The sequence below is a fragment of the Varanus komodoensis genome, unplaced genomic scaffold (assembly GCF_004798865.1).
Source record: "Varanus komodoensis strain SLA01 unplaced genomic scaffold, ASM479886v1 scaffold134, whole genome shotgun sequence".
In the NCBI taxonomy this organism is placed as follows: Eukaryota; Metazoa; Chordata; class Lepidosauria; order Squamata; family Varanidae; genus Varanus; species Varanus komodoensis.
In genome coordinates this window covers 150,172-171,972 of record NW_025335387.1, presented here as the reverse complement: position 1 = coordinate 171,972, position 21,801 = coordinate 150,172, and the positions used below count along the sequence as shown (strand labels likewise).

At 43.9% G+C, this 21,801-nt stretch overlaps 1 protein-coding gene across 4 annotated transcripts in view; it reads left to right on the top strand.

Moving 5' to 3' along the window:
• The window catches only part of COL18A1 (collagen type XVIII alpha 1 chain), a 199,717-nt gene that overhangs the window by 131,101 nt on the left and 46,815 nt on the right, over positions 1-21,801 (top strand). For all 4 annotated transcript variants that reach the window (XM_044422718.1, XM_044422717.1, XM_044422716.1 and 1 more), the window contains 3 exons: positions 6,502-7,046; positions 16,017-16,100; positions 17,225-17,284. In XM_044422718.1, the coding sequence (XP_044278653.1) occupies positions 6,502-7,046; positions 16,017-16,100; positions 17,225-17,284 (689 nt within the window). The remainder of the gene's footprint in view (positions 1-6,501; positions 7,047-16,016; positions 16,101-17,224; positions 17,285-21,801) is intronic.

Sequence of the window (21,801 nt, the reverse complement as noted above, 5' to 3'; positions counted from 1 at the left end):
GGGGGGTTTGTGGGTGGCAGGTGACTGCACCCCAGGTATCCCAGATCCCGGTTCAGCTCCCCAGTCACTGCACCACACGTACACGGGGCGCCATGCTTTCCCAGCTCCAGGGAAGCACTGCGCTGGGATCTGTCATGCTGCTGCATTGCCAGGTGTCACGACTCAGTGGAACCACAGCCAGGAAAGTTTTCGTTTCAGGATGACTGCTGCCTGTATAGATAGGAATGAAGGTGTGAGTGGGGAAACGAAAGGGATGACTCATATTCTTGTCTCTGCTAATGGTCATATTTTCATATAATTGCCTGGCTTAGTGCTTGAGCAGTGCCCTGTTTTTCTCTGCTGTAAAAACCTGTATTCTACCTTATCTTGCAAATAAACTTACATAAAGTTGACACAAGGTCACTGTTAAGGACAGAGCGCTGAACTTGAGAGGCCTCCAAATGTCTGCCTCTCCTAGCCAAAGTCTGCTAAGCTTTCTGCGGACCCCTTTCGCACAGCTGTGCACTTCAATTGGAAGATGTTTCCCTGGAGCTCAAGCAGAAGCAGAAGGGCTATGAACTGATTCTGGATGTCAGGGATTTTTTGAGAGTCCTTTCATGTGATGTACAAAAGAAGTATTTGCAGAGCAGTGGTTGAAGTGGAGAGGCCCACATGGAAATGTATGGAAAACATGCACCAGACTCCCAGCTACTTAACAGGTAGTGCATTTGCAAGCAATCACCTTCCCTTCAATTGTGACAGAGCATCCTTCCTTTTTTGTGTTATTCAAAAAAGGCTCTAAGCCTATTTCATGTTTGGGGCTGAGCTTGAATCTGTTCAGGTGCAAGAGGAGTGAATATTACGTTGTGCAACACCAGGTGCATGCACCAAAGTTTTACTCACTTTAATTGACTTTTTAGGGGTATTAAAAAAATAGCAGATGGTTGAGCTATGATCAGTGGCTCTGCCCATGGCTGTTCCAATCAGCTCCTCAAAGCCGGAGCTGGGCTGGGATGATGGGAGCTGAAATCCAACATATCCAGAAGACATTGGGTTGGGAAGCTGCGTGGTACCGTCTCCCTGTATTGGTAAAACCTCTTCCATAGTATCTGTATGAGACTCCCCCTTCTCTTAATGAATGGCTAAAAAGGCACAAATTGTCTCTGTCCCTTGGGGACAGAGTGGAAAGGGAAGCAGACTTTCCTGAGTTCACGTTCTCAGGATGAGCTTTTCATTATGAAGCTCCAGTGAGGCCACAAGAGATTTGCTGCAGATATTTCCAGTTGCGGTTCAGGAAGAATCCCCCCTCCCAACAATGCAAACAGAAACTGAGCAGATCCAGTTGTTGGTGCAAATTAGTCCCTGCTGTCCAGCCCCTGCCAGAAAGCAACAGATGCTGATGGTGTGGTATGTTCTGTGCAGGCCTTGAAAATCAGCAAAATGCTCCATCCCTGTGGAATGGAGAACAATCTGGGTCAAGATTTTGAACATTTGCCTTTGATAGCGCAAGTTGTCAAAATGAAGTGCTGGCAGCAGTCAGGGCTGTAGCTGCAGGAGGAAATGGCTAAGAAGAGACTGGTCTCCTCAGAGACATTCCTGCTCCTTTTCTCTGACTTTCTGGCTTTAATGTTTTTAAATTATGAAAGTATAAGGAATGGAGACCTGGGAGCGTTCAGCACAATTGCTCAGGGAGAAGTGAGACGTTCCCTCGACTCTTGTAACAGGGAGCCCTTAGGCAACACAGCAGGATGGGCCTGGGGAACACAGTTGGGCGGTTAGCACTTAAAGAACAAGCGCAGTTCGAAGTGCAGGGACTTATCTAGAGCCTTGTCCAGGCCTTTGCGCAGGGCAGGGAGAGATCAGAGATGTAGCCAGGGATGTACCATGAGAGCCCAGCCAGATTCCCTGCCTGCTTTAAGCCCTACTCATGTTGTAGGGCCTACACCTCCATAAGGTCTCTCAGTTTTCTCTAAAGTGGTAGTTAGAGAAGATAAGAGGAAGTACTTGATACCTCTCATTAATTGTCTCTTGTATACCTGCCCCATTGGAGACATTCTCTCCTCCGCTCTGCTCTGCTCCTCATCCCACACAGCCAGGCTTAACTTCTAGATGTGAGGCCCAGAAGAGGAATTCACTGCTTCAAGCTGGAAGAGGGAGAAGGTTAGGCACCCGCATCCCAGCTACTAAAAGCTGCATCCTGCTGTTCTCACAAGATGATTACAAGATGAGCACAAAATTCCCTCAAAAACACATGGTCTTGCCTTCAGCTGGTGAATAAGTGCAAAGTTACTGAGAAGACTGATAAAATGCATTTGATAATCACAAATGCTAATATTTCTTTTAAATTTTATTTTTATTAGAATGGTTTGAAGTTGATGACTTGATTGTAGACATATGAGGCTGCTTGTATGTTTTTATTGTTTTGTGTTGATTTTCATAATGGGGCCTTCCACCATCCCAAAACATCCAGCCCTGGGTTTGTAGGCAATCCATACACTGGGTATGTTATTTGAAAGACTTTAAAGAAAAGGTGCTTTTCATGGGTTGACTAACATATCTATGTGCTACCAGTAATCTAACAGAAATGCAGATTGCTGTCTTGAAGGAGGAAGGGCTAGACTGTTCAGCTGTCTTTTTAAAATTTTCTTTTTGTGAATCATTTCAGGCTCTGGCTTTTTTTTGTGGGGTGTGGGAGGCTCTGAACAAGAGAATTTTAGGGCAGATAGTCAGAGAAGAACTACCAGTTGTGAATGACACATGAATATAAATGGACATTTTCTTACAATAATTTATCCACAATAATTTGTTCATAATATATAATATAACATATTATAATGAAATTTATTATATAAATAAAATCACCAGTAATGTATTAATATTGTGTTCTTCATTCTCCTTTCTGTCCCATTAAACCCAAGGCAGCATGCATTGGGCGGGGGCTCCCATAGTTGAGTTACTTGGTCTTGCAGCTGGGAAGTGCCAAGGAAGATCTACCATGCAAAACGACTGACTGGTGCTTCAGAGCCTGAGGGCAAGAAGGGGAGAGGGAAGCTCAGTCCAGTCCCTGGCATTTCTCCGGGGACCTTGGAAAGGCCTCCGTATCAAACCCAGCAGAGCCCTGGTAGTCGGCACAGACAGTGCTGAACTAAATGCACCAGCTGTCTGAGGAGGTCTTCAGAGGGAGGGCTGCTAGCTCTGCCAATTAGAAGGTATCATTCCACTATTCCATGGTTTCCTCCTTGATGGATCTGCTGCAGCCCGTCCCCTCCAGAGGAGGTCTTTTCCTGTTTGTATACATTTGGGGGTGGGGGCAGGACCAGTGTCTTCTTGCCCAGTTCTCCTCCAATTGCTGTTTCTCTTTAGTGGTTTTGTGCCCCCCTCCCCATTTTTTTGCCTGTGATGGGGTGTTTGCACGTGGTAGGCTCAAACATGAACATGCAACAGGCATCACATCTTTTCTCTTGCATCTTTTTCTTCTTAATGGAGTTTCTGCTAGGAGAAAAAGGTGGAAGAACTGATGAGAATACGGAGGAGGACTGCAAGCAGAAGAGGGTGATATCCAGATCCTCCTTAAAATTGTCTGAGTGAGGCAGGGTGATGACACCACTAAAGCCCTATCTGCAGACGCGGATTCTCTGCAAGGCAGCTTCCTGTGTCCTGCTCCCAGGTGGGGTCAGAGTGGAAGGGAAATGGTGGGCCTGGGTTCTCTTGGAAATCCCAGTAACTTTTTCCCTACTGGGGTTTCCATTTCTGTCATCAGTTTCACCGAGGACGAAAGAACATTTTTCCTGCGCTACAGTTCAGGGAAGCCAGTAACTTTTACGGAAATTATAGTTGTTTTCCCAGCATGCAAGGAACTATTCATTTTGAGAAAAGTCATATGAATGTGTAATAGGGTTGCATGACTAAAGTGGTCATCCAGCTATTCTAATAGTTCCATTGTGCTTTGTTAAATGAATGCTTTAGACTCTCAGTAGCAAGAAGTTTTATTGGCAGGCTGCTTAGAATGGGGATGAAAGACCAAGTCTCCCCCACCATGGACAGATTTCTCCTTCATTTACTTCCCAGCCATGAAATTTATATATATCCATTCATTTATTTAATGTCTATACCACCCATTAGTTAAGATGACTCTTTTTTTCCTGAGGGAACCTCAAAAACTTCAGTAGTAAGTGATCTGAAAAATTGTGTGTGGGAGTTAATACCTCCTTTCTGCAGCAACATAAGATTCAGGGAAGTGATGAAAAGGTGGAGGGCATCGGGAACTGTCAGTTCAACAGCAGAAGCAAAAGGATCGCACTGCAAAGTGGGTGACAGCGCTACCACCCTCGTTTGCTACACCCAGTTGGCGGCTTACAAGTGCGTGCAAATTAGTCTGTACACGGTCTTGCCTTGTCCTCCCTTTCACAGCTGAAACAGACAGAGAAATTGACTGGGCAGTACTATACCTGTGGAGTACTGACAATTTTTGTATGTGCAATTTTCATGGGCTGTAAAAGTATGACCTCCAACTCTGGTTTTTTGAGGCTCAAAGAACAGCAAAATTGGTAGTGAATATGAAAGGATGGCAGTCAGAGCTGCAAGAGGGAGACAAGGTGGGTTCTGCTATGAAGGGAACTGGGATACCAAGTAGAGGACTGATGGAGAAGGTGAGAGAGAACAATACATGCTGAGCCCAATTGTTGGGCACACCGTGGGTTGTTCAGTGAGCAACCAACCCACCATGGCTTATCGACAAGGTGGTGTACCATGATGTGTGAACCTGTCCGTTGTCTGCCACCTAAAATAAGCTATAAAGACTTCCATCCTACTTCACAGAGTACCGTATTAAAACATATCCCATTTAACCTAATGGGATTTGTACTTGACTAAGGCACATTGCTATTTGTCAAAACTAGTTTGCTGGGTTTCTTGCCTATATCATTATTTTTATATCCTATATCTTATGCCCACTTGCTCTCAGTGGGGCTTATTTCTGAATAGACTTTTTCACTTTTAATTAGTTTCAGCAAATCAAAACAAAAACACAAAAATAAAATACAGCAATTTTACAGTTTTCTTATGTAAGAGTTGAATGGATAAATTACAAAAGATACCTATACAATGTACATGTATGTATGCATGCCCATTTGTATTTTTATTCAGTGAAATAGACTTCACAGAGAAACATAGGATTCAGACCATGTGTTTCTTCATTCATAGATTGTGCTTAAAGGACACATGTTCAAAAACTGAAAGTGCTGGTAAGCCCTCAGTCCATTGCATTTGTCCTGTTAAGTCCATAAGCTGTCAAAAGGGTAAGGAAAATCCACTTACATTAAGTTCCAAGAATATATACATAGAGGGAGAGGGAGAGGGAAGGACATGCACCTTGGCAAATTTTGAAGAGCTGTCCATTACAAATTTATCCATATTATTGCATCCTCTGAAAACATAAGGGTAAGTGTAGCATTAGCTGTAATGCATCTCCAAAGGTTAGGCAGGGTAGGCAAGCCTGTGTTAAAACGATGTTGTTGTGTCCAGTTTACATGGAATGTGACCTTTTGCTGGATTGCATGTAACATAAGACTCATTAATGCTTCTGAGATAGTTACCAACACAGCAATCGACTGAGTGGGCAAAATAGGACAATCCGGTTCACTTTTTCATTTTTGCTTTCGTCTGCATGTACCATATTTTTCACAGGTAATACATATTCATAAAGCTGGAACAAAGGTTGATGTAGCTGGCCACCCCCAGTAGTAATTCTAATGAGGAAGGTGACTCTGAAGCTGCCAAAGTGGCAGGGCCAGAGCTAGATTCTAGCTGATGTTTCAAGGGCATGTATTGCTATTTAGCCTTAACTGGCAAATCGTCTTTGGCATGGGAAGCAGAACATGGCTAAAAGCTGTCCTTGGTACCCAGCAACTGATCCAAACTGATTTTGGGTAGGCATGCATACAATTGCACTGTGTGAATCTCCATAGCTGGGTGTATTACTACAGCCTTATTACATCTGTTCACTTCTGGAGAGAAGGGCTTGCTTTTGTACCAGTGCTGTAGTCCAGCATTTAATGCTGATGTTGCTTTCAATGTAACTGTTTTTCATATGATTGAATAACTTAGAGTGCGAACACGTGGGGAACCCTGTAACCCTCTAAAGGACTGGGGCTAGATTGACCAGAAGCAAGATACTTTCTTATCTGTGCTATAACATATATTACAAACTTGTTTTGCCAGTATTAATTGAAAAATAAATACATGTGAGTCATTGGGATCTGTGTGCATGATTTTAAAAAGGCAGCATTCAGTACTGCATGGATGATGAAAAATTAAAACCCCCGGTAGTTTTCTGCCTTTGGTTATGTGTTTGCATTGTATCCTTTCTCACTCATGGGACTCTTAATTGATTAATTAATAGATTAATTTCTATACCGCCCAATAGCTGAAGCTCTTGCAGGAGGCTCTTCTGTATGAATGTATTCAATATTGTGTAGAAAAGTAGCGCTTGTTTCTGAAATGCCCACCTTCTTCTCTTGACAGAGAATTTCAGCACAGAAGTTGGCCTCTTAGAGCTGATTGGGGATCCTCCACCGGAACAGATAACCAAAGTGTACGGCCCAGACAACAGCCCTGGCTATGTGTTTGGACTGGACGCCAACACGGGACAAGTGGCACGTTACCACCTACCCAGCCCTTTCTACAGAGACTTCTCACTCTTGTTCCATGTGCAGCCCACTAGAGACAAAGCAGGAGTGCTGTTTGCCATCACAGATGCCTCCCAGTCCATCATCTACGTTGGGGTGAAGCTATCCGAGGTAAAAGATGGGAAACAGCAGATCATCTTCTACTACACAGAGCCGGGCTCCCAGAACTCCTATGCTGCTGCCACGTTCGTCGTGCCCTCTCTCGTTGATCGGTGGACTCGCTTTGCCATCAGTGTGGAAGAGGAAGAGGTCATTTTATACATGGACTGTGAGGAGTATGAGCGGGTCCGTTTTGAGCGCTCGCCTGATGAAATGGAGCTGGAAGATGGTTCTGGGCTTTTTGTGGCACAAGCGGGAGGAGCTGATCCTGATAAATACCAGGTAAGCATGGTCTGCCTCAAGGTATCATTTCCAGTAAAATGATTATCATAAATGGACATGTTTTCACAGTGAACAAACAGAAAGGCAGAGGGAACCGAAATACGTTGTTCAGCTTTGTGCAATGCAGAAAATCAAGAAAGTGCCCATGGCCAACTTTCTCTTCAGGCTTTCCCATCCTCTAGTGTGCCATCCACAGATACATTTTTCACTGCTGAGAAGGGAGGCCGGACAAGGAAAAGACAATTCAGAGGTACAGGAATAATGAGTCACTTCTTTCTGTGATTCATGGATTACTGCAACCCAACCAAAGATCTCTTTGTTATTCATCTATTGAGCTTCCCCACTGCGTTTTACATGAGCACCAGTTATTCCAAGATGATAATCCCTCAATTTGAGTATTCTTTACTTTATATGAACAAGGGGCTAGCCAGAGGGGAGAAAAGAGACTTATTTAAAGGGCTCTTAACTTGCAAGTATTGCCTTAGATATAAGCCAAATTCAGCATGTATGATCATGAGCTCATGCATAGAGAAATCTGTGTGGTGTGCAGCCAACACCTGGTAATCCCATTTCCCATCCTTGGCAGCCTCAGTAGTCTCCAGCCAGCCATGTTGCAGAACAGGGTTCCTGGGTGTTTCTCTAGGTCAGCTTGTTAGGAGTCTGTGGTTTTCAATATTTTTTGCCTCTCCCTGTTTTGCTTTGATATGTGTATTTATTAGGTACAGCTATGCTGAGGATTCTGAGTCCGTCCGTCTGTCCGTCTGTCCGTCCGTCCTTCCTTCCTTCCTTTCTTTGAGGAATCAATTGATGTCTATCTGCAAGTGACAGTAGTAGCTTGTTTTCTTTTTCATGTACAGAAAGGGTGGGGTTTTTGGGGGCGGTTGTTGAGAAGCTTTTAAAATGAATCTAAATAATAATTCTACTGTATCGTCCAGAGAGAAAAACTAAGTGGAAGTAATTAACATTTTTCATCAGCAAGTTCATTTCCAGACACTGGCTTAATTTGTCAGTCTGCTGACCCCTGTGATTTATACTGGGCCTCCCCACAGAGATCAAATCCACTGCTGCATTCTTCATCTCTGGGTGGTGGACAGAGGCATGCATTCCCTGGAGCTGATGTCTGCAGACAGAGCATGGGGGTATTTCTACCCAAGTCTTGTTAAGAAGAGATTTTGAACTGTGATAGTTGATTTTGTTGCCTTTCAGTGCAGACCTCCTTGGGGAAGATTTCCTAATCCACTCAGCAACAAATGCAGATCTTTATCTGTGATGTGTACCACAGATCATTCATTTAGGATGCTGCTACTGAAAATATATACAAGGAGGAGGAAATGTTAAATGCTAGTAGTAGATGACCGAACAAGTACTATAACAGTTAGTTCAAATTAGTGTAGACTCTGAAAAGAGCACAAGGGTAACAGATGCCCTCAAGTATGGTTTTGAAATTTTAAGACAGTTCGATTCGAAGAACAAAATTGAGAGAAACTTTATTTTGCAATGTCTGCAGAACAGGCTGAGAGAGTACCTTTTACTGAATGGCAGCCATTCCACCCATGTGCACTGAATGGGATTCCAGACAGGGAAGCATTCCACATAATAACAAGTATAAAAGTTGTTTTGAATTTGGGTCAAGAAGAGGATTAGAGTAATTGATGTAACCGAATCCACATGGAAAATATAACAGCTGGGTTGAAACTCCCTTTAAGTATGCACAGGTCTTCATACATAGGTTTTCAGAAATGATGAAGATTCACTTTGCTGTGGGGTTGTGCCGCGGGATCTTTTGAGGAATTTGCCTGAAGATGTTACTTGTAATGCTCTGAATCTGGTGTAAATCAAAAGTGCTCAGAATGTGCCATTCCCCCCCCCCCTTCTCCCACCCTCACCTCCAGCCTCTGCCATATTTGCAGGGGCCACATTTGAAAGATGCCATTCTTGAATCTTAGGGACTCCATTCCAGCTATGTGCTCTCCAGGCATGCTTGGCCTGGCACTGGACTACCCATAACAGCTTTGTCCTTGTGGGAACATAAGAAATGCTTTTGTATCCATGTGCTACTTGTGGGCCACTGAGTGAACAGCATGGTGAACAAGACGGATCTCCAATCCGACTCAGCAGGGCTCTTCTTATGTTCTTACAGCCTCCAGGGCTGGTGAACAGTGCAATCAATATTCCTGAAACAACTTCTTAGTTTGTGCAGGATGCCAGTGAGACCAGAAAGAAAATGTTTGTTCTAAACTAAGCAAGCGTTTATTTCATAGCCTGGACATAGCAAGGATCTGTGGTTAGTTCAAAAGGGAACACTGAAGTTTTTGACCTCTTTCTCACACTTGTGAGAGAGGATATGGGTAGCATGTGAGCCTCTGGCTCATTGTTGTAACGCAATATTTCAGTTTGTCATTACATCTGGACTGGGCCATTTTGCGAACCAGAATTCTCAGCCCCACAACAGGGGCTTGTGGAATGACTTTTTAATTCTCACTGGGCTGTAGTCATGCCAGAAACAGTAGAAGTACTCAGAAACGTGTGCTTCTTCAGGCATGGAAGATGCTTGGTGTGAAAAAAAGTACTGGCTACCCAGTAAGAGAGGGGACAACCTGGTGATCCAACAGGTATGGCCAACTGTCAGGGATTATGGCAGTGGTTATGGAAAAGTTGGCAAAAGAAGAAGGGGACGGCAGAGGATGAGGTGGCTAGATGGAGTCACTGAAGCAGTTGGTGTGAGCTTAGGTGGAGTCCGGGGGATGGTGGAGGACAGGAAAGCCTGGAGGAATGTTGTCCATGGGGTCTCGGTTGGTCGGATGTGACTTCGCAACTAACAACAACAACAATGGAAAAGATCTGGAGAGTATCTGGCAGTCTGGCCCTGAGTTAGACATTCACACCATTCAGGCTGGCCACTGCCATGCAAAGACATGTAGCAGACCTCCTCCAAAGCACTTATTTAATTAATTAATAATGTTGCACTTGTGCTGTAAAAGAATGCAAATGTAGATGTAATACGATACTAGATGACAACAGCAACAACAGCCCATAATGATCCACACAAAGGCAATTTCTGGAATGGTAAATATTAAGGCAATCATTTCTCCAATTGCACTGTGATCTTCTCGGCCTCTGGCAGCAATTCAGCTGCCACCGAAGAAACTCCAAGCATAATGTCTGTCTGTAGTGAACTTGCAGAAAAATCTTCTTACTGGTTGGGGAGCTAGAATTCTTACTTCACTGAGGACAGCTCATTGTTCTGGAAAGCTGCCAAACAAAGGCCTCTGTTTAAAGTGCCCTCTATTAGTTGGCTGTCCAATCTGGTTAAAAGTAAAGGAACAGTTGGTGGGGAGAGAAGGCCATGTAGTGCGCATCAGCATTTCGCACCTGACAGGCAGACTGGTCCCCTGGTCAGTCTTCTCCATTATGGTGTGACATATTTCTATTTACTTTATAGCTGTTAGTGTCAAATTTACACCTGTGCAAATTGGCAGCCTTGTATGTCCTCTGCTTTCCCGCTGTCGTTTCCCTTTTTTGCAGTGTGCAAGTGGCCACTTTATTTTCCAGGCAAGAAGGTCAGAAGAAGATGTGTGGGTTTTTTGTGGGAGAGGAGAGGGGTGGAATCACATTTTCTGACCCTATTTTTAAGTTGGCCTGTTTGGTATGGCCTGTTCTTTGGACTCCTAGAGGAAGAATTTGTTGTGCTTCAAATGTATACAGTAGTTGTTAAGAATAAATAAATGATGAGGAAGTGTAGATTATACTGAGGAGTATAAACATGGCAGTTAATGGATGAAGTGTTGTTTAGACTGGATGCTGTATTTAAACAGCATAATAAACACAGAAGGCTTTCTTTCTTTCATGGGAAGAGGAAGATTAATGGACTAACAGAGAGCATTGTCTGCCCCTTGGGAAGAAACTGTAAAGTCCAATGAATAATAACATATCTACATACTGTAGTATTTAGAAGGCTTTTTAAAGAATTGGGAATGTAGGTGTAGGCATTTATTTAAAATGCAATCAGCTGAAACTGGTGTGCATTTCACAACTGCCCCCCCCCCCCGTGAAATGCACCCCTTTTGAGAATCTTTTAGTAAGGTCTGCAAATCCACTCAGGAAACAATACCCTCATTCTTATTTGGCTTTATGACATCATCAGATAGCAGAATCTGGATGCCTGGCATCATCAGGAAGCCTTTTCAGAGTGAAGGCAATACTTTTGACCCTGTACTGATTTGGTTTCATGCATTATCACATAGCTGAAAATGATGTACTACATGATGATACAATAGCATCCTTGGCTGTTTGGAATTACTTCAAGAAGCAGCACATGGGGGGGGGTGTTTTCTTGAAAAGAGGCATTAAGGAGAGAAAGCAACAGCAAGAAAATGGTGTATAGTACACTAAAAGGGTAAGCAAGCAGACTTATAACATTCTCACACATGCAACCTGGAGATTTTCATAGGCAACCTTAAAATGGCCATTGTATCCCAAGTGAACTGCTTCCTTTTCTATCTGCAAGCAGTTTCCATGATCTCTTTGACCTTAACACAAAAATTGGAACAGTGAGCAGTGGGAAATCATGGCGGAGTTGGGATTTGAGAGATATCAAAATAAAATGGGTCAGAAGAAGGACATTAAATTTACAGCCGGTCAAGCACCGAGAAAATTGATATAAAATGCTTTTTTGGTGCTACGTTGCTCCAAAAGCTATAGAAAATATGGACAAGAATTATAATGGAAAAAGTTGGAAATCCAAAGTGGTGAGTGGGACTTACTACCATGTGTGGTGGACTTGTAAAATTAAAAGATTCTGGAAGCTGATAAATATGGAAATACAAAAATACTTTAAAAATTAACTTTCCTATGAATGCTAAGAATATGTTTTTAAATATTATGCCAGAGACTTTTTCAACAAATATGTCAGTTATTGAAATATATGACAACTGCAGCAAGAATTACCATTTCTTCTAAATGGAAAGCAGCAGAATGTCCAACAGTTGAAGACTGGAAAAATAAGTTGACTGAGTAGGCAGTGATGGCAAAATTAACTAATTATGTAAGCAGACAACTGAGCAAATAATTTAATGATACATAGACATTTTATTAAATGTGGTCTAATTAATACAGAACAAAATGGAGCTCGTAAAAACATTGATGCTTTATACTTCAATGCAAATCTTTTGCAATCATTTATAACTGACCTAAAGCTATTGGAAAATTTATTGGGTTAGAGAACTATCATTATCTTTTTTGCAAGCATCAACAAAGTATTAGAAACATTGAAAACAGAGTGAGTCAGAAAGGGTCTCCCGAGCCATTTAGTCGGACCCCTGGCTCCAGCTGGCTCCGCTCATGACATGTCAACCATGTGTATAGATTGACAGAAAGATAGAAAATTTTTGGTTTTTTTCAGGAATTTGCTAGGTTATGAAATTATATTTGTGTAAGATCCCTTGGTGTTCTTATTTTTTCTTTTCTATATTCTATTTCTTTTAAGAAAACAATAAAATATTAAACAAAATGGGTACAGATGGTCTCATAATAAGAGCCAGGGTGATATGGAGGTAAGAGATTTGCACTGGGAACCTGGCAGTTCTGGGTTCTAGCCCCCTCTTGGTCAGATTGCTCGCTCATGGGGTGGCTTTGGGCCAGTCACAAACTCTTTGCTCAGCCTACCTCACAGGGCTGTTGGGAGGATACAGTGGAGCTATGTAAGTCACAAGAGGGAAAAGGGCACAGTATAATTGCAGAGCAGTTTCAGTTGTAATAATCTGCTCTTCTCTGCTCTCTGCTAGCAGTATGGAGCTCCTTGAGACCTGTGGTGTGTCGGCGCTTCCACTTTTGGTCATGTCGCCACTTGCCGCCTCTGTCCTGTCGGCGCCTGCCTGCTGTTTCCCCTCTCCTGCCCTAGCCTCAAGAGATGATACATTGTGTAGTTTGTTTGAAGGGAGATGAGATACATCAATTCTGCTCTTGAACATGAAGGTCTGGCACTTGCCCAGATCACGATCTTGCGGCACACAGAACGCTTTCTGTTACCTGGAAGGAGTTTATACATGTATGGGAAGGGATGCTCGAGGGTGCAGAGCTGTGGCAAGGATGGATGCGAACGTTCTGTCAGAAGGCCACTGGGAATGTGCCTATAGGAGGAAGTGATGGGGCAGGGGCTCTCTCGTTCATGCATCTCCAAAGACTCGCTCCATCCTGTCTCAGTCTGCTCAAGCAAAGCAGTGCCGCTCTTTCGTGCCCGATTTATCGGTGGGGATCCAAGTGTGAGGAGCATTTCTAGGTTATCGCTGGCCCTTTAAATCCTGTCCTCCCACAGTCTTCAGTGTTCTTGTCCAAGGCTATGAAGATTTTAATGCAGGTTCAAATTAAGGCACTGCTTCTGCCATTAGGTATCCAGATTTCTAATTACCTGCAGCTGTGGATTGAATAAGCAATCTGATGCCCTCCAGTTGGGCTACAACTTCCATCATCCCTAGCCAGAATGGCCACATGAATAAAATACGCTGGGGACGATGGGGCTCCTACTTATCTGCAGGACACCGGATTAGATAAGAGGGATTTAGAGCCATTAGCTTTCTGTTGCACAAGCAAGGAGGGCTTGGAGGCAGGTGAAGATTGGGTATTTCATTTAGAAACCACAATTGGCCTACATAATTTTGTAACTTCCCACTTGGGAGGCCTGGCAGCAGTTGGCACACAAAGTACTGTTGGCTAACCTGCCACCAACACATTGTAAGGAGAATAGAAAGTTTCAGAATTGTAAAACCACCAAATCCACAATTACATCTAATAAACTGATAGCAACTACTGCAGTTATAGAAATGAGGCTTAGGTTTCACACAGTTAAGTAACTTTGCAAAAGTTTCACACACCCTTCATTGGGTGGGTTCACATGACAGGGCAACCCTGCGCTGCAGATAAAATCCCCTTATGCCTGACAGAAGATCAGGCACAGCGGGAGTGGTGTCCCTCCCCGGCCCCTTCCATTTTCACCCCTTAGTCCCCCTGCAGTATCCTGGAGATGCGCCAGGAACACTGAAGGGAGCGAGAGGACAGCAGCTGAAAGCTGGCGCTTCCCCACCCAGCCCTCCTCCTCCTCCTCCTCCTCCTCCTCCTCCTCCTCCTGCTGCTGCTGCTGCTGCTGCTGCTGCTGCTGCTGCTGCTGCTGCTGCTGGGAGAGCAGGATTGCCACAAGCTGGCTTGCTCTCCCGGCCTCAGAAGCAGCCCTGCAAGGAGGACCTGGCGTAGGGGTGAGAAGGGAAGGGCTGCCTTGTGCTGAAGCCCAGCGTGAGACAACCTGCCGACTGACCCCTGTCTTCTCCTGCTGCTCAGCTGTGGCACCAGAGCCGGACAGAAGGGAAGATGTGGGGGGGGGGGTGCCTTCGCCTCTTCCCAGGTCCCTGCTGGGGTTTGGGGAGGTGGTGCAGGGCCAGCGCTGGTTTTGCCAACCTTGTGCGCCTGCTCCTTGGAAAGGAGGAGCAAACAGGGCAGGCGGCAGGAAGGGACACATCCCACACTGTTCCCTCCTCTCTGCAGGATGCCTCTGATCCACTGTTGCCACTGGGGGGAAGCGGGAGAGGCACTGGGGGTGTCCAGCCACTCTGCCTGACTTCAGGATCTTAAGGAAGGCAAGCAGCACATCTCCTTCCCACAGTGGTGACCGTGGTGGGCAGGATCCAGCCCTGTGCCCTCCCCAAGCCACATCTGGACCAGGCCTTGGGAACGCAGGGTCAGGTGGGCAGCTGAGCCACCTGCCTTGCACTCCCCCTCCAGGAGAAGGGAAGCGATGCTTGGGGAAAACTGATGGCAGCTGTGGTTTGCCACAGGCCAGAGTGTCGATGTTTCTTTTCTGCTGTGGCCAAGGGACTCTTAATTTTCAGCTTGACTATGGTTTAGTGTGCCATTTGGGTTCAGATAACATGTAAACCCACACTGGGTTACTTAAACCCCAGAACAACCATGGGTGACCAGAGTGGCTTATAAACCCCAGGAGCAATACCGGGTTCAGATTACCCATTAATCCGCTGTGATTTATAAGCCACAGTGGGGTCTTGTGTCATTTGAACCCAGTCACAGAGACAATTGCTACATGCGAATAGAAACATGGCCCTTTTCCTGCAAGTAAGTAGGGAAGTTGCAGGGAGACAACTTCTGCATGCGTGATGCCCATGCTGCATAAAAACCTGGGGGCTCTTTCTCCAGAGCAGCTTTTCAGGGCAGTTGTGCCCAGAAAACTTTGGGTATGAAATCAGATCATGCCCTACTCCATGATTTTCCTCTGTGATTCCTATTAGCTCAGCACAGTTTGCAGGCTAGAGCAGGAATATTCCTGCTGTCAGATTCCAAAGGACAGCTCGTCCTTTGATGATCTCCCAGCTCTCTTGCCTGCCAGGTTATTAACTCAGGGGGAAGGTGCCCCATGGGAAAGCTTCAGCTAGCAGATGCCGCTGTGATAGGTGCCTGAAGCAACGTGAGCCACCCAACCCTTTGCTCCGCGGCACTGATGCTGCTTAAAAAGTGCTCCTGCATGTCTTCCTAGCCGGCCAGTTACCTGTTCCTTGGCTGTTGAAAAGCCCTCCCACCAAAAAGTAGAACTGTAGACTTGGAAGAGGTCAGAGGAACATCAAGCCTGGTTCCCTGCAACTAGGCACAATGCTCATGACATTCCTCTTGTTGCCTGCCTTGAATTTGTCCTCCTGCCTTAAAAGGTTTCATGCCGGATGCTACAGTTCTGATCAGTGCAGGTGTGTTACCTGTGGACCAACCAGATATCACCGAACTGTTTGTTTCAATGAGATGTTGTATGAATGAACTGTTAAGCATGCTGGAAATGAATCTTGACATAAAATCAAGTGGAGTATATAATCAGTAATTAGGGTGCAGGCCTTGGGGCTGTATTTATTCATGACTGGGAGTGGTGCTCTCTGCTTTTGGGAAGCTAAAGAACTGATGTTTGCATTTTTTATTTTGTAGGGTGTAATTGCAGAATTGAAAGTGAAAGGAGACCCTCAGGCAGCTGAAGTCCAGTGCGAAGAAGAAGAGGATGATTCTGATATAGTAAGTGGCTCTACCATTTTGAACAAAGGACCGCAGTGAAGCTGCCTTACGCAGACCTGGGGCTGCTGTGGTTTAGCATTATGAGATCAAGTCTAACCCCTCCCTTGGGTGCACTCACTCATTCACTCTCCCTGGTGTGGCCACAAGTTTTCATTTCCATTTTCAATTAACTGCAGCTTGCTGTGTTTTCCTAACCCAAATGAACTGTGGTTAATCTTACTTATGTATACTAGAAACAGTTCAAATTCAGCCCATGGTTTATGAGGCTGGGTTGTTTTCATTAGTTACAGTTAAGATTACTCACAGTTTATCTGGGTCTGGAAGATAAGTTGAATGGCGGTTGATATCAAATGGAAGCAGAGGCCTCTGAGCTCTTCCTTGTTACTGTAGTAGAGGAGTTGGGAGGGGCAGGATACAATGAGAGACTTGGCTCCTACTTGTAATGCTCACCTCGTGAATGCACCAGCGGAGGATCAGGGCGGGAGGAGCTCCTTCTCTTTCTCCCCCTTTCCCTTCCTCCTTTTGAATATTTTCCTTTCACAGGAATCAATGGGAAAGAGATTATTTATGCCACCTCTGCAACTGGCATATATTTCCCTACCACTGGGCAAATCAGCATGTTTTTGATCTGCCTCTATCTTTACTTGTCTCCAGGAGGCCAGGAAAGTCTGATGTGAACAGGTTTCTGTGGGAGGGGCAGTTCATTAGAACAGAATAGCGAGAACTTCTGTCTTTTACCTTCACTGAGAGGTCTCTGTCTGGGGATCGGTAGCACAGGCCCACCTAAAAGGATGCAAGAACTCATGTGAAAGCAGGAGCTCCTGCACGAGCGGTCGCTTCCCGCTACAGTCTGTGCCTCGTGTGGATTTATTTTCTGCTGACATCCAAAATATACATATTAATATGAAGTCGGCATGTTAGCCTATTTCTAGACCAAATTTCTCCTGGTATGGGCCTATCCCAGCTTTTGTGTTGCTGAGTGTTTTTCGAGGAAACTGATTTTTGGAACAGATACCTTAACTAAGTGAGTGCAGTCACTTTGTGTATGTATCATCTGCTGACCTGGACCATTTCTTGCCTTCTGCCTTTCTCTCCCTTTCTTTCTTAAAAATAAAAACCTCTAGATATCTGGGGATGGAGGAAGTGGAGCTGAAGAAAAGCCCCGGCTACCAGAAAGGGAAAGGGTGAGTCCAAAGCCATTTTCCGGTATAGAAATGCACCTTTGGAAATGCTTCTTGTGAATGCCCTTCATGGTTATGTTTGATCAATGTGGTGAGGTCATGCTTCTCTCTCTCATTCTTCTTTCCTCTGATCTTGCAGTATCTCCGAGTCCCACACTGAGGAAGGCTGTTCTTTTACAAAGTGATAGCATCTGCTTATGACAGCCACACACATGGAGCTGCTACAGGCAGAAAAGACTATCATAAATGATCGCTTGATTATGTGCATCACTCCTACATTATTTCCAACAGGGAAATACTGCTATCATCATTATTTAGAATGATACAAGTGTTCTGTTTAGTGCAGACCAGCCTTCCCAAATCTGGTGCCCGCCAGAGGTGTTGGACTGCGACTCCAATAATTCCCAGCCAGCATGGTCAACACTGGCTTGGAATTCTGGAAGTTGTGGTCCAACGCATCTGAAAACTACCAGATTAGAGGGCTGGTGTAGCAGATGGACACTGGTTTAGTTATTTCTTTTCAGTAGCTGCTGAGAAACACGTTCTTCCCTACCGTGACTGGCAATTCCATTGCATGTCTAAAAACATACCATTTCGTTTCTATCTTTGACTGTATTTAAATGGTAGTTGCTTCTGTGCATGAAAACCATCATTTCAAGTGTTCTGCATTCCATTTATCCAAAGAAAGGTTTTCCCATGTGCCGAACAGTCCAGAGATGGTTTGCTAATTAATGTATTTCCACCAGATGCGCAGTACATCCTGGAAGTGTGCCCCATTGTGTTAATCCAAACAATGTGTCCAGGCTTAGATATTTGCAGCATTGAGGATGTGAGGTTGTTTCAGGGCAATAATGCTTTGAGGCAGCTGGTCAAGCTGAATTCCTCATCTGCTAGTCATGGAAGCTTGCTGGTGTTGCGCTTTTGGCAACCAACAATCTCTGGCTGGGCATCTTTGATGTACTACTGACTGCTTCTAGTGGGGCATCACATATTTGCAGAGTCCATTATTTTTTCTTCAAATTTCTCCTGTGCCTTATTAGCTGGATCTGATCATTGCTACTGACCTTAGTTAATATCAGTCCTTTTTGTTCTGTTTTTTTCCTCCTTTTCCCCCCCTTTCTTTCAAGCAGTGGGCTAGGAATAGTGTTAAGTGAACTGCTTGGGGGTGTGGTTGTACCTGCTGTGCTAATAAAGTGCTTTGAATAACAAGAGAGAGACAAACAGAGAATGAGAGAGAATATGGAAACCTGGACAATTTTGCGGCACTCCATCGGCCTCAGACCTCAAAATTCTTCTCCCTGCATTAATGCATGTATGTGTTTTCACTCTCCAAAAAAGCATCTTCACACCAGCTTCAAAGGCAGAATGAACAGAAATCTTAAACCTGGAAGCATGTTCTTCCTGAACATCATGGTCATTATCTACAATAGAAAATAATCCTTAAAAAAACACTACCTTGCCTAACTACATACTTTCTTCTTTTCTAAAAAGGAAGATACATTTCATCCTTTGCTGTAAAGAATATTACCAGCAAGTCTTACCAGTGTAATGAGGCTGCATAAACCTTTCTCCTTAACTTCCCTTGCAATGCAACTTTTGTGTCACTACCCAGTCAAGTGATTTTTACTCTTGATGTGGTTTTTAAGCTTTTTTGCATGTGGCTGTTATTGGCAAAGTTTACAATCAGCATCTAATTCCTGCTGTTCAGGTTTCCACTTAAAAAGGGTAGATTTAAAGTGATGAAATCCTCTTTTTCCCGGATTTGTGTTGCTGCATTCACATATCAATTTTGTTTTATTATGATTTTTGTTCATGCTTGACATCCACACCAGAGGCAGAGTTTAATGAAACACCATGCATATCTTTGTTTTGGGAGCGTGTGTTTTTTGTACATCAAACAACTGGGGATGTTTTACTGCTCTGTGTGAGATCCCTCGTGTGTGTCTCACAGATTTTAGGTCTCCATAGTGGCATAATGTTTCTTGCCATACATTGAAAACATATGCTTTGGAGGTAGCATTCTCTTTCTCTGGCTGAGTGTCTCAGTTTGCCACTGTTCCAGTATAATCATGTGTAGAATGGCCATTAAACACAGTGGCAGTGTATTAATTTCAGTACTGGGATGTCTCTCATAGCAGTTGCTGGAGGTGAACAGCAGGACGGTGCTTTGGCACTTATGTTGTGCTTGTGGACTTCCCAGGGCCATCTGGTTAGGGACAAAATGCTACCTGAGGTAGACTTTTGGTGTGAAGTGCATGCATTCTTATGATCCAGGTATCTTATGAAAAATGTGTAATAGCATCACTACAATGCAAGTCCTTGCTCATGCAGCTCTTTACACAAAGATTGTCTGCAGACCAGCCAATGAATGGGATCTGGGGCCCAATTGTTTCCCAGATACTTACTTCTCCTTCAAAACTTTGATTTCTTTCATGCCTTTTCTCAAGGATTATTGCAAATCTCTACCTGACTTTGCAGCAAGAATCATCTCCTCAGCCAGAAGTGTTGCAAGATCAAGTTCCAAAACCAACATATTAACAAGATATGCTTGGAAACGGTCACTTTATTAGATGAAGGCAGAAATGGCCTTCCCAAGGACTATTTTTCCAAAGTATTCCTTTACACATCCTGAAATCAGTTTGGATTCTGCTCAGCATACAGAATCTTAGACTGATATTGCTGAAGTGTATAAAGCAAAAGAAGACTCATGAGGAATCTATGCACATGGTGGGCCTGTCATGAGCGGAGCCGGCTGGAGCTGGGGGTCAGACCAGGAGGCCCAGGAGGTCCCTTCTGACTCGCTCTGTTTCTGTGCTTCATGCGTCAGCCCGCTGGATTCTGCATCAGGCCTGCACTGATGCCTGCTGACTCAGGTGCAGCTTGAGCTGCCTCACAGACCTCTGTCTCTAAGCTGGACTGTGATTTGATCATTTTTTAAAAATTGCTAATGAAATGTCACAAATAAGGACCCCAAAACCACATGTTACTAGTATAATTTATTCAGTATTGGTGGATAGTGCAAATCACACTAAAGCCACATGGTCCGTCGGTCAATGATTGATTGATTGATTGATTGCGTTTATGTACCACCCCAGTAGCCCAGAGGGCTCTCTGGGTGGCTTGCAAACGTTAAAACCCCACCAATCCTAAACAAATAAATAAATTGGTTACACCACAACTGTTTTTTCCTGTTTATCTGTGCAAATTTCAGTAGCAGGTTGAAAAAATGCACAAATGGTGGCCTGTCTTAGAGATGGATGTGCACCTTACCCCTCACCTCAGCCCACTTTTGATCATTAAAGTGTGCAGGAAATTTGTCAGGCTCAAACAAGCCAGGTTTTCCTATTTTGGTAAATGACATATCACTCTCTGGCTTTTTCTTTTCCTTGATGAAAATGTCTTATTTCTCTTCTTACCTGAATTTTATTTTATTAATGCTGTTTTTACTTCAATTGTACATGGCCTGGAGCACTCATTGGGCAAAGTAGCAATCCATGCTATAAAAAATATTAAAGTTTATTTATTTTTTGCATTTCTATACTGTCCATCAGCTGGGCAGTTCACAGAACAACACTTAAATTCATAAAATACAACAACATAATAAAACATAGAATATAATGCATAAATTTAAAACAGAATAAAACTAGGTAGAAAGCAAGATAAAAGCCAGGGGCAGTACAAAAACCAGAAAACCCACTAGTCCTGTCTTTTATGCTGAAGAGCTCAAACAATGGGCAAAAGAAAAAAGCTCTTGACCCAGTGCCCAGAAGACCACCGTGCACGTATCTCTTGAGTCTTTCAGGGGAGTCATTTTATAACTGCCACCACTTAAAGTTCCTCTCCTTAGTAGCTACCCACCTGATCTCATTTGGCAAGTGCACCCAAAGAAGAGCATCTGAGGATGATCTGAGGGTCTAGGCAGGTATATATGGAAGAAAATCGTGAATTTTTCAAAATAAAGCCGTATACCTCTAGCTCAATTATACATTTGATAGCTTTAAAAATATTCCTTTAAAATATGTCAAAAGTTTCTCCTAGAAGCCTCAGCATTGACAGATTAAAGTAATCCAGGGAAGCAGAAAAGAGCACAAAACCAGAATTCCCAGAATCCCCATTAATTTAGTGATGAGCAGCCACTCTGAGCTTTGAATTTGCTGACCTCTTTGAGTCTGAGCCAAGAACCTGCAGGATCCCTGGTCCAAGGGTTGCTCGTCCTGCGTGTTGGACAGATGCATCCATGCTGGAAATTGGTTTGTGTGGAGGGAGCCACATAGCTGCAGTCATGACATCAAACCACGTGACAGCCTCTTTAAAAGGCAGCTGGAGAAGGGATTCTAACAACTTGCCATTCTAAAAGCATATTTTATTAATTTAAACCATGTCTATATTGTTTCTTATGAAAACAAATCTTAAAGTGTTTCACAGAAATAAGTTGTTTATTTTAAAAAACCCTATCCAGAAGTACAACCCCACCCCTGAACAATCAAACGTATGTGTGTGTACAAATCTCTCTCTCTCTC